At 41.3% G+C, this 14011-nt stretch overlaps 1 protein-coding gene across 1 annotated transcript in view; it reads left to right on the plus strand.

Annotated features, from left to right (window-relative positions):
• cdh13 (cadherin 13, H-cadherin (heart)) overlaps positions 1-14011 on the plus strand; it is a 295213-nt gene that overhangs the window by 127881 nt on the left and 153321 nt on the right. The window contains exon 7 of the mRNA XM_085358926.1: positions 3539-3683. Coding sequence (XP_085215052.1) covers positions 3539-3683 — 145 coding nt within the window. The remainder of the gene's footprint in view (positions 1-3538; positions 3684-14011) is intronic.

Consider the following 14011-nt stretch of genomic DNA (forward strand, 5'->3'; position numbering starts at 1 on the left):
TTGCTGTATAGCCTGGTAGTGTGGATCAGTGAATCGATGTCTCGTTCACTCTTGGCATACAGCTTGATGTCATCCATGTACAGGAGGTGGCTGACAACTGCTCCGTTCCGTAGTCGGTATCCGTAGCCAGTCTTGTTAATGATCTCACTGAGGGGGTTCAGGCCTATGCAGAACAGCAGTGGGGACAGAGCATCTCCTTGGTAGATCCCGCACTTGATGGTAACTTGTGCTATGGGCTTGGAGTTGGCCTCTAGTGTTGTACGCCACATCCCCATTGAGTTCCTGATGAAGGCTCTTAGGGTCCCATTGATCTTGTACAATTCTAGGCATTCCAGTATCCAGCTGTGGGGCATTGAGTCATAGGCCTTCTTGTAATCAATCCAGGCAGTGCACAGGTTGGTCAGTCTGGTCTTGCAGTCTCGGCTGATTGTTCTGTCTACCAGTAGCTGGTGTTTTGCACCTCTGGTATTCTTGCCAATTCCTTTCTGTGTCTCGCTCATGTATTGACCCATGTGCCTGTTCATCTTAGCCGATATGATGCCTGACAGGAGCTTCCATGTAGTACTGAGGCAGGTTATTGGTCGGTAGTTGGAGGGGACCGGTCCCTTCTTGGGGTCCTTGGGGATCAGGACCGTCCGGCCTTCAGTTAGCCATTCCGGGTGTCTCTCGTTAACTAGCAGCTGGTTCATTTGTGCTGCCAGACGCTCGTGGAGTGCAGTCAGCTTCTTCAGCCAGTAGGCGTGAACCATGTCGGGCCCTGGTGCTGTCCAACTCTTCATACTGGAGACCCTTTCTTGGATATCTGCCACTGTGATGGTTACTGGACCCTGTTCAGGGAGGTCGCTGTGGTCTGCCCTCAGATCCACTAGCCACTGAGCATTGTCGTTATGGGTTGCATCCTTCTCCCATATGCTCTTCCAGTATTGCTCCGTCTCCAGCCTTGGTGGTGCTGTTCTCTTATTGTTCCCTTGCCACTGAGAGTACACCTTTGCTGGTTCTGTGGAGAACAGCTGGTTTATTCTCCTGCCTTCTATCTCTCTGGTGTACCTCCTCAAGCGGCTGGCCAAGGCTGTGAGTCTTTGCTTGGCAGTTTCCAAGGCCTCAGGTATGGACAGCTTGCTGTATTTCTTAGGCACCTTATTTGTCGCACCTTTCTGCAACTCCGTTAGTTGGCTAACCTCCCTCCGTGCTACTTTGATCTTGGCCTCTAGCCTCCTTCTCCATGGAGGGTACTGCCCCTTGTGGCTGTTCAACTTGTAGCCAAGCATCTCACTGATCACTGCTGCCGTATTGTAGATCAGCTTGTTAGTGTCGGTAATCGTGGTTGTAGGTATTGCCCGTAGTGCTGCATTAACATCATCTAGCAGACCTTCTGAGGGTACTTCACGTAATCTTGGTAACCAGCTACGGGGGATCCAGGTTTCAAGCTTGGCCATGATCCTATTTTTCAGGTCAGTTCCTCTCGCACTCAACGATCCTTCTCCTATCGCACTTGGGGCTATGTACCCAATCTCGGGTGGGGGTGATGATATCTCCCCCCTGACCTGGCGTCCTGACTCCTCCTTGCCGTAGCATTTGTGTTGTACCTCGTCAATCTCTAGCTGTGAGAGCAGTCCCTTCTTTCGAATGTTGGAACACTGAGCTACTAGTTGTTTCGCCGTCATTGTGGATGTTGGGTATCGAAGAATCCATAGGTCCCTCATCCTATTCATGTAGCCCCTTCCGCCGGGGTTACTTGCGTAGTAGCATTCCAACAACGCCCTGTTTTCGTCCCTTGCCCACCGATGCCTTCTTGTTCCAGTAGCCCACTTTTCGTCAGGGTGTATATATATATATATATATATATATACACACACATATAGTATATACACTGGGTGAATGTGCAGTAGTAGCAGCAAGCAGGTGAATTCTGTACATTAATATGAATAGACATCTGACTATTTTACAGGATAGACAATATAAACATATTTAAAATTAAAGGGATTGAAATGTACATTGTGCCTTGGTTTAGTGTCTGGAAGAGTCCTGTCTCAGTCAATTATAGATGATGTGAGAGGGCGGGTGTGTGTGTTTAGGGCACGGATGGCTTGGGGATAGAAGCTCCTCTTGAGTCTCTCTGTCCTTGCCCGGAAGATGCGGAACCTTCTACCAGATTGCAGAAGTTGGAACAGTTTGTTGCCAGGATGGGACGGGTCCTTCAGTATCTGCGCTGCTCTAGTCCGGCATCTCCTGGTGTAGGTGTCCTGAAGCGGGGGGAGAGCAATCCTGCAGCAGCGTTCTGCTGTACGGATCACTCTCTGGAGAGCTTTTTGGTCCTTCACACAGCTGTTCCCAAACCACGATGTCATGTTCTGTGTGAGGATGCTCTCCACAGCGCCTGTATAGAAAATCCTGAGGATCTTTGGAGAGACCCTGAACTTCCTCAGTTGTCGTAGGTGATACAGGCGCTGCCTAGCCTTTTTGGTCTGAGCATTCCTCGCTGCACTGTACAGCAAACACCACATTGTTAAGTTTGTTTTTAGGAGTTTTGTCTTTTGGGTGAACCAGTTTCTGTCTGAGTGTGTTGCTGGGTCTGAAGTACACTGGGATGTCATGCTACACTTGAATCACAAGAAGTACTGCAGCATAAGGAAAACTGCAAACATTAATATTTAATGTAGGCCAATACAAGATCCCTCAGTGAGGTAAAGGAGGTAAACTAAATAAGTACAGGATAAGTCTTATATGTTATCAGTGTTTGCCTTATGTCTTATATGGGTATTTTTGTGAGTGCTCACAAAGAATACAACATATATAGTCATAAAAAAAGAGGCCACAGTGGACTGCAAGCCATTACGTGAAATAAGTATTTGATCCCCAAATAAAGCAACACTTGGTATTCATGGAGAAGCCTTTGTCACGGGGCAGGATGTGTCTTGAAGTTGGTCACCAGGTTTGCACTCATCTAAGGAGGAAACGTGTCTCACTGCTCCTGACAGAAACTCTCTAAATCCTAAAGTGTTCTGGCTGAAAGAAGGAGGTTCTCATCCTCAATGTTATGGTTCCTGGCTGAATCCATTGGCCCCTCAGTAGGTAAACAGCCCCAAAGTAATGTTTCCACCTCTGTGATTGATTGTGGGGATGATGGTATTTGTGTCCTAATCAGCATTTCTCTTCCTGGGGGAAACTGTGGTTTCCTCTGGGTTGTAGGCGATCAGATGCTTATTTTACTCAGTGAAATGGAAATCAGTGGATAATGTTTTGTTTTTGTTTATTGATCTAGCTATGTTTTTTTTTTTATTTCTAGTGGATGTTCTATCTGTGTCTGTTATGGTGTCAGTTATTTTATGGTCATTTTCAGCTACCAAGCATCATTGTTACGTATAGACGAATATAAAACACATTTTTACTGACAAATGGCTTTGTATTTAAAGAGCGGTGAGACAACAGCACATCATTTGAGCTTACCTGCAGTTCTATGAAGAACGCTCTAAATAAAAGTTAGTCGACAACTGGAAAACAAAATGTCTTTAACTCGTCTTTGTGTTCTTTCACACAGCTGGAGGTATCGACCACAGACTACAGTGGAAACCTTATCGAGGGACCACAAGTATTCAGGATTAATGTCATTGACCAAAATGACAACCGTCCCATCTTCAAAGAACCACGGTACACAGGAGAGGTGCTGGAAGGATCCCCTACAGGTAGGTGACTGTTGAGGGACTCTGGACAGAACTGAGGTCTAAATGGGTTTAACTACACAATAATGTTACACATAGTGTGGCTGTTACACTTGAGATGTTCTATGATCTGCAGCAAGAAAAGGTTGTGTTGATGACATTTATACTTCTGTCCTGAGCTGTGTGGTTTGTGGCAGAGTCAGTATCACATTGCTAACCTTAATCATAAAATCACATAAAGTCCAATATCATTAGTGAAAGCAGTGAACTTCTTCTGTGCTACTGTTTGTATGAATTCAAGTATTGGTGTTTTCATATTTATACACCGCAATACAGATATGAGTTTTGTTTTGTTTTTACAACATTTACATCGTTGGGCAGCACTTTTTGGGTAATGGTATCCTTGGAAACAGAGACAGACAAATAAAGGACATTGAAGTAAAAGAAATCTTGTTGGTTGCATAGGCTCTCTGTACTGTGTTATTATTGGTATTGAGAGTGTTAAACAGCAAATTCAAATATTGTGACTTTAGTCTCTACTTTATCAGAATTTTCATTATGTGTCTACATAAGCCAAACAAGAGTTTCTAGCAAATTAAGATAATTATTCAGGTCATTTGGTAAATTATTTTTGTTATATTTTTAAATGTGGTTGCTTGAAATGTGATCTTGTCACATCTGTTATAGACTTTGCAGCTGTTGCAGTAAATTCTCTTCCCATCTCTGCTGCGAACATCTCACGGTCAAGTGTTTCAAAATAAATCATTTTGAGGCATGGCTGGCAGAGCCTTTATGAAAACTCTTCACCTTTGACTTCTGGTGTAAATGTTGATATTCTCTTAGATGTATTTGTCACTTTGTCACCATCGCTTCCTTTCCCGTTCTCTGAGCTGCTGTCACTGCTATAACTGTTGTTTTTTTAATGTGACAGCTTCGCACTTCGAGCCCAGAATATAAATAAATGCAGCTCAGACGTACATGATTTCAAAAAGTCCTATTTTGCTCACCTTCTGCCACCTGCATAGAAATGCAGGATGTCTATGCATAAAGCTGAAACTTCAGATTGAAAAAATTGTTGCTTTTTCTTCACGGGTTATATAGAACATGATTCATAGGCAATAATTTGCGGAGGTGGTAACATTTTGCACAAAATGTCTTTTGGTGCGTTCTGCCAAGTTTGGTTTGGGCGTTAAATGGTTTATTGTAGTGAACACATTTCAATTTATGTCACATAAAAGTGGGTTACTTAAGCTGTTTCAAACTTTCACAAATGGATGCACTGCTTTCTGAAGACAAACAGGAGCGACTATTGTGTCTTTTACTTGTGTCAGTGCATACGAGCAAAGTGTCATAATGTGTTTTCATCTGTCATAGTTGCGCTGTCCATGGTGCTGATGATGCTCGTGTGTCCCTGTTGGGCAGGTATACACCTACAGACCCTCTGGGAGAAATGCAGTCAATGTAAAATATAAAGTTGTATGATTAGAAGAACAAATGGTAAAATAAATACACGATGCTTCTCACTGTGTTTGTTCTGACGTTGTGAACACAAAAAGCAAACTCCTAAACACCTTAATCACCAACAGAGCTTCCCGGATAAGATGGATGAGTCACCAGGCACAGGAGACACACACACACACACACACACACACACACACACTCACACACACACACTCACACTCACACACACACACTCACACACACACACACACACACATGGCTTCCCACAGAGACGTTTTGAGCTGTTGACAACTTCATGCTGACTTGTGTTATGAATTGCTAATACAGACGCTGCTTATGCAATGGTATACATTTGGTAAGCAACAGCATGTCATTACTGGCTGTACAGAACGAGATAATAGGCCGACAAACTGCACAGTTAAATCCTGTTAGAATAATACAGTCAAAACAAAAGCGCACTTTGATGTCAGAAATCATGTCAAAAGTCTCACTGTTGAGCTCTGATGTCAAGAAAATACCAAATAATTGGATGCCTTTGTTTCTTTTGTCTCTTATTTTGCTACATTTTCACGATGTGGTTTCTAAGGCTGAGAATGTCTCGAAGCTGCGTCTGTTGCTTGTGGCTTTTTTCAGTAATTACAGTGATGCATGTGTCTGTGTGAGGTGTTTACATGTCACTGTATGTTTCTCTGCCCACTCTGTACAAACCCAGGGTGCATCAAACACAATAATCATATTCCAGAGTGCTTTAATTCACAGCTATTCATCACCAATAACTCAAACAGGTAGCTAGAAAGAGGATTCGTGAGGTTCACGTGGTTGCCGGTATTGGTAGCGTAACAACACCAGTGGCTGTAGTGACTTCAGACCTGCTCATAACATATAGGCAGAGTTTGATTATTGTACGGACATATCTCATGTGTCCTGAGCACTTGTGAACCTTTGCAGGTAATATCCTGCTACGTATTTTAAAATTCACCAGAAATGTCCAGTACTTGAAAAAATACAGACTTTTGAAAATGGGCTCTTCTTGATACACCCTGTACTGGACTGTATATGTCTGAGCCAGTAGCAGCACCAGTAGCAGCACCAGTAGCCTATGGGAATTAAATAGGAAATATGACAGGCAGGAAAATCTTAATTGGTTTGCCCCACTGGGTGCAAGAGCTCATATAACCCTGGAACCATCACATCGTACTAGCTTTTAGAGATGAGTTGGTTAAGCAGACAGGTTTACTTTGACTTTTCTATTTCAGTGCCAGGAAATATCATTTAAAAACGCTTACTGGGTCAGCTCTGACATCATCTGTTAGTAACCATCATGCAGCTCCGCTTGATCAAATTTAAAATGCAATTAAATTATTGTGTATTCTTTAAAAAAAAGTGCCTGTCTGAATAAACCAAAGTAGATAAACTGATTTTATTTCCAGTGTGGTGTGATCTGACAGCTCCTTTGTGCTGTAGTTGCCATGGATGCCAGACTTAATTGAGCTCAGCGATAAGATGAAGGATGCGGTTCTGAAGACTCTACGTTTTTTTAACATATGCCTGCAAATCTGTCTACTGAACAGTCTACTTATTCAACATGTCAGCTCAGCCTTATTGATGTGTTTACGATGAATCAGTCATTCAGTTCATGCATTCAGCCGGTTGACCCTTTTATACGTCTGGTGGTCATTAACTGCAGATTGTGAGAGGATTGAAGCAAACACAAAAACATATTTGTTAATGATTATTGCACTGCTTTAAGTGCTGAAGGTGCACACGCTTCTCTCTGGCTTTTTCTTTCTTTCTTGTCATTTTAGTTGAAAAGTGGTGGAGCACCATAAAAGGGGGCAGCGGGCCACCAATAAAATGTCTTTTCTGTGGCTGTTTTTTTTTTTCTTATTGGACAAAGAAGAAAATGCCGTGAGAATAGTGAGCATTATATCCAACAGTGAAGTTACTGGACATAAACTCAAGCAATAAAGAAAATAAAGATTTCTTAGTTTTTTACATATTAGAATGTACAATTACATGTTTTAGATCATAAAACAACTTTTCATATTAGACAAAGACAAATTAAATACAAAATATAATTTTAAGTGATTTCACTTATAAAAGGGAAAAAGCCAAAAAAGCCCTCGTGTTAAATTATGGATTGACTGTGATTAATCACAAGTTTTTCAACCCTTTAAAGCCGGTCGGAGCCGGTGTTCTGCACGCTCTGTTTTGCGTAACTAGTTTTAAATCCCGGTAGAACCGGACCCACGTAAGCTAGCGCAATAATTTTTTTGCATATGAAACCGGAGGAGTTGTACTTACATCTTATGCCATCAGCTTGTCCTCGGTCACGGTTTCCTTCCACATATAGCTTTGAAAAAACTGCATAAAAAGCGCTTGCAGCAACAAAAACATAATATTCCAGAAACACGCTTTGCCGATCCGATCAGCTGTTTGTAACACTTCCTGTCCGCCATGACCTGCCCAAAACTGGAAGTGACGTCATTTTGCGGAAATGTAGTTTTTTACCATCAGGGCCTCATGAGCCTATACTGGTGTTTTTAAAAGTTATATTTGACTTTGTGACTTCCTGTGTCGTTTCTGGGATGCTGAGGACTCATATTGCACTGCTGGAAATAGTTTATTTTGATGCACATGCTGTTTTTTTTTAAATTTGCAGTATAATATTTATTTTCGTTTTTTCTGCAGTATATAAAAATTGGTGTATTTCAAAAATAAAACTATGAAGACACTCAAAATAAATTTCCTGTGGTGGGAAACTATTTTGTGCAACTTTTTTGTATTTACAGTTTTGAGGGATAAGCCTCTTAAATTTCTCTAACTAGAAATATATGTTAAAAAACCAAAAAAGATTTTCAATTTTTTTGTAGTTTATTGCACTTTTTTGCAATTTATGTAATTACTATGCACTTAATGCAGACATATTATTAAAATCTGGGTTATAATGGTTGTATTGATGTATAGCAACTTGAAATGCTCCCAAAAATGGCACCACAGCATGTAAAAATATAAAATAAGCTCTGGCGGACTTGGTTCTATGGTAGGTCTTAAAGGGTTAAGATGACTGTAATTGCACCACACCAAGGCTTTGTTACTGCTAAATAAGGAAATCACTCATACAGAACCTGTGTGACAAACTGAAGAAGGCTAATATATCTAAAAAAATAAAGACCCAATAGTTTTTGGAGAAACAAGGTGATTCCAGAGATTCCTAAAGTGGAGAACAGAGGAGACAAATGCAGACAAAACAAAGTTTTGGACCGTAACATTGAGGATGAGAACGTTAATGTTAAGTGAAAGCCAGCTGTTTATTATGGCTGAAGGAGAAATACAAAGCGATGCACAAACAATAACCTAAACTGGGAAAGCTCAAGGGGGGATGAGTCGGACTACAGAGATGAGGTCAACAGACTGACTGAGTGGTGTTCAGTTAACAACCTCCAACTGAACACCACGAAAACTAAAGAACTTATCTTGGACTTCAGGAAGGGCAGAGCAGACCCGGCCCCACTTTACATTCACGGGAGCTGTGTGGAGAGGGTACACTCCATGAGGTTTCTGGGCGTGCAGATATCTGATGACCTCTCCTGGACTGCAAATACTACAGCGGTGGTTAAAAAGGCCCAGCAGCGTCTCCACTTTCTGAGAGTGCTCAGGAGGAACAACCTGGAGGAGAGGCTGCTGGTGACATTTTACAGAGCCACCATAGAGAGCATCCTAACGTACGGCATAACAACATGGTATGCAGGGTGCTCAGCTGCAGACAGGAAAGTACTGCAGAGGGTCATCAACACAGCCCAGAAGATCACTGGCTGCTCTCTGCCCAGCCTGGAGGTCACTGCAAACTCTCGGTACCTCAGCAGAGCTGGCAATATCATCAAGGACCACTCTCACCCCAGCAACCAACTGTTTGAACTATTACCGTCAGGCCGACGGTACAGGTCACATAAAACCAGGACAAACAGATTCAGGGATAGCTTCTTTCCCAGAGCTATCACCGTAGTAAATAAGCACAAAACAATTGAACCTATTCCATACCGTCACTGTCATCATATTAATGCTGCTATCCTGTATATATTGTACATACTATTGTTTGAGTACTTACGATTGTTTTTTTTGTACTTTTTATATTTTACATTTATATTTATCATTGAAACTTGCACCAAGGGAGTGGCACTCCAATTTCGTTGTACTCTGTACAATGACAATAAAGGCTATTCTATTCTATTCTATTCTAAATATAAACGTGGCCACACAGATACCTGGAACATGGAGACATGACGCAAAAGACAACAGACAACCTGACACTGAACAAAGGAAGACACAGCAGGGTAATAAGGGAAGTGGAAACACAGCTGACACAAATGAACATGACGCCACGGGGGAAGCAAAACTAAACACACTGAACATGCAAACACGAGACTGTCAAAATAAAACAGGAAACGTAATGAGATGAAGACTGTGAGAACACATGACATGGAAAACACAGACAGGAAACACATAACAGACTGAGGAGATGGAACGATGCACAAGCAGAGGAACATGGAAACAGATAAGAGGAACGAGGCACAGACACAACAAAAGACGTACACAGGAAACAGAAAACGACACATAAACAAAGGAGCGCCAGGACATGAAGACTAAGAACTAGACTGAAAATCAGTGGCACAAGGTGCTTTTAGTTCTAATCATTGTTAGCACCGAGTACACCGAGTGTCCAACATCATCTGAAAGCTTTGGATTGGAAAAAGCTTTCAGCATAGCAATTGCCAATGCAGTAAACGCATACCTGGACAGAACAGCACACAGCAGATGCTCTGCCTGGAGCTCGGACATGAACGTTACCGGAGCAGTGTAGGATCATCTTGACGGAGAATCAAATAAAGGGCTTCCAATAAGGCTTTGGAACGTCCTTCAAGAAACCCGGAGAGGTATTCCTGAAGAATACTTAAATAAATTACAAGTAAGCTTGCCTAAGAGACTTTAGGCAGTGTTCAAGAAAAAAGGTGGCCATGCCAAATATTGACCTTCAAAACCTTCTTTTTTCCAGCGACAATATTTGCTATCTTTCCTACATTACAAACAAAGCCTCAGCCCTGCAGGCATGTGTGAGTGAATAATGAAAGCTATATTTGTGTCATGTTGCAGTGCATGCATGAGGTTATGTGAATACGAGTGCATGTGCTCCTACACGGTGTGTGTGCTGCAGAGTAGTGGCTGGGCAGCAGGGGAAGCTGTAGGGGAGAATGTCACAGCGCTCTGACATTTCTGTGCAAACCGATAACAAAGACAGCCAATGCCTGGGTCTGCTGGCAAGCCCTCTCCTAACTCTGTGTTTACTCCTCCACTCACCATCTTTTGTTTTTATTCCACATTATCTCTTTCATTTTCTCTACATTCTCTTGAGCTGTGTGCACAGTAACACGCTTAAACAGTTTTGCTGTCTCTTTGCTTTTCAAATCTGTTTAAATTAGCTTTCTTTCGTTCTTCTTTTTGAGGTTTTATGATTTTGTTTTGGTTTTTGCATTTTGACTTACTCTTCATTTCATTCTTGTTAACCCAGATTCCCCCTATCTGAATCTCTGAATCTCTGAATCTCTGAGCTGGTGTAGTAAAAAAGAAAAAAATGTCACACCAAGTGGTTACCACTCCAACAGTCTTGCTCCCGGCCAGCTAGACCTGACACTCTGCAATTTGTCTCCCTTGAATTTTCTGCCTGACAGAGCTGCACTGTCTAACGAATGCAAATCTGTCCCCCAAAACAACAATTACTTAGAAATGAAAGCCTTAGAAATTTCCAGAACAGCGAGGCACTGTTAATTGTAAAGAATGTCTCCCTCACAGGAGTAGTAGCACATTCATACATGACTGTGTTTGGTGGCAAATTAATATGCACATTTTACCCAAGTCAGTTCTAACAGCATCAAGGCTGCGAATGAGGGAGTTAATAGTTGCATGATAATGGTGTTATTTGTTGTTGGGATTTTCACACCCACACTAAGTTTATGCTTCACTTCACAATCATGGACAATCATGTGGATGCTTGCCAGAACAGACCTCTGAGTTTGGTATGTAGGTTGTGTAATCCCTTACATTCAAACAAATTTGGCTCGCTTCATCACGGCGCTGGTCTGGGGTCAGCATTTATTCAGCTTTAACGTCACTCTGGGTTCTTGGCTAGCTTAGCGTTAGCATGCTGTCTGTGCAGGTTGCTTGCCAGGATCCAAAGTTGTGTTAACAGTATAATGCCGTCGTTTCTGTTCTGGAGCAGTCTTCAGTTTACCATCGCGCTCGCAGTCTTTTGTGCAATAGAAATAAAAGTTATGTCCATATCCACGCTGTAGACCGAAATCAGCTGATCGTAGAGAGAGGGCAAGAACCGATCGATCGGGAGGGAGACTAACGAGCACCGATTCTCTACAAGAACCGGTTCTCAATTCCCAACATTAACCATCTCTGTGACCCAGTGCTGCTAAATTTGATGTAAAATTTTATTTTTAATTTTGCATGATTTGTTGGTGTTATTGATCGTTTCTGCACTGTATACAGAGTAGATACTATATTTATTTAGGATGTGAGTAAATTACTTGAGTAACATAAATGATCAGACTGCGGGTAAAATGAGAGCCAAAATGTGAACCCAGTAGGATACAGTGTTTGTTACAACTGGGATCTTAAATTACGGTCCATCAGTACATCAGTGAGCCTTAAATGTCTCTTTTGAAATTACAGATTAAACACAGGTGTTTGTTTTGGTGATTTTCACCGGACGTCACAACATTACATAGTCAACGTAAACATCAAACCCAACGTTTAGGGTTAGGCTTTGGTTCTCTTTTAAATAATAATAATAATAATAATAATAACGATAATAATAAAAACAGATTTGCAAATCTCATAAAAGTTTAAACAGTGAAACTTTATAAAATATACTCATTTTGAATTTTGATGCAGCGACGTGTCAAAAAAGTTAGAACAGGGGCAAAAAAGGCTGAAAATGTCAGCAGTAGTGAAAAGAAACAGCTAAGTAAAAAAAAACCTTTTGCAACTAATTAGGTTAGTTAGCAACAGGTCAGTAACACGATTGGGTACAAAAAAACATCTTAGAGAGTTTCTCAGAGGTTCAGCTACAAAAAAGTGTGCAACAACTTCAGAATAATGTTCCTCGGTGTAAAATTCCACAGTGCATAATATCATCTGTGGAAATTAGTGGAGTTAGTCAGGTAATAATAATAATAATAATGATGATGATCATAGCATTTTAACAAACGGCTCAAACAAAGGGAAGAAGATTCAAGGCATGATCCGTCACAGCATGAAATTTGTACAAAATCTGTGCTAAATGGGCACATACACAGTAAAAGATGCATTTCATGAGCCGGAGAGAATATAAATGACTAATATTAATTGCATTCTGTCAGAAGAAATCTCTGCGTATAAACTAGTGTTAGCAGTAATAAACTGTGTTTCCAGTAGCATCCAGTAGCTTTAGGAGTCACTTGAGAATTACGGGCATCTGTTAGTGGATTCACGGGCAGAAAAACGTCAGATTTGAGTTTTAGGCGTGGAATTTAATGTTGCTGGAAATGTGATGTTCTTTTGGTAATTTGTGTTTATCTTTGGTTGCCAACATCATGCAGACAAGCTATATCTAACATCTAGGTGATACATCTTGTGTAATTGGACATGATGGGGTATAAATGGAGATATTACTCATAGCTGAATCTCTGTGTTCCAGACTAATTTGTGTTTATATCACAAGTAATTAAGGCCCGATCTCCTGCTGTGGAGGGAGTGGGGGCTGATTCTGGTCTGCTGTTCTGCTGTGCTCTCATCCCTTACACACAAAGAGACACAGATGCAGCAGAGCTTTAGCCAAAGGATGAGCAACTTAGGTTGAATCTCCTGTCACTTCACATGTAATTGCATGTGACTATGTCGTAAATCTACAAATCCATCAGATCTTTTTCACAGCAGACATTCTGACTTGAGATTAGATTAAAAAACATGCAGCACACAAGCAGGAATGATAACATAATTGATGTCGCTGTTGCATTTAGGTGTCCCATCTTCCACTGGCCCCTCTGGCTCGCTGCCATGGCTTACAGGGATACTTACAGAGCCATCGTTATTATAATATTAGTTACACATGTGCTTTTTCCATCTTGGACACGTTAAAATATTGCCTGTAAAAAGGGCTTTGGTATAAATTGTTTATATTATATTACCATATAATATGTGATTGGCCATATTTAGTTGTTATGGTAAATTAAATATATTTTATATCAAGAGAGTAAAACTGTCGTTTGGCCTAAGGTAGACACACTCATGGAAAAGTAAGTACATATAAAAATGTGCGACTTCTACACCTCATCCCTCTCTCCGGCACACTCGATCACTCCACAGACGCTTACTCAGTTCACCCAAGGGATCCTTTTATTATGAACCTATGATGCAGAGCATCGTCTAGGTGCACAGGATGTGGTGACTGTGTTTGTTGTCTCTCACGGCTGCAGTAGACGCCTGTCAGCACGGCACTGCTGGAAACGGAGACAGAAAAATATATCATCAGTGGGTGTCTGAAGGGATGACATTGATCACAGCAGGCGAAATCAGCACCTGTGTTTTAATGAATTCACAATAGTTTCAGACTGAAGGCGGAGACCAGTCTCTATACAGGAAAACGAAATAATATAGAGCATGTTTCCCGTGATCAGTACTTTAAGCTTTAAATGAAATAATATTATAATAATAATAATAACATCAGTATACTCACAGCAATAATGCTGACCATCTGAATCATCTGCATCTCATTTACTATGTTCATCATTTTGACCAGCGTTTTAAACAGAAACCACAGCTTTTGAATGAAACACCGTTTGCAAGTC

The sequence above is a fragment of the Diplotaxodon limnothrissa genome, linkage group LG7, assembly GCF_057381915.1.
Source record: "Diplotaxodon limnothrissa isolate DT_005_m linkage group LG7, D_limnothrissa_male_GT1.1, whole genome shotgun sequence".
Lineage (NCBI taxonomy): Eukaryota > Metazoa > Chordata > Actinopteri > Cichliformes > Cichlidae > Diplotaxodon > Diplotaxodon limnothrissa.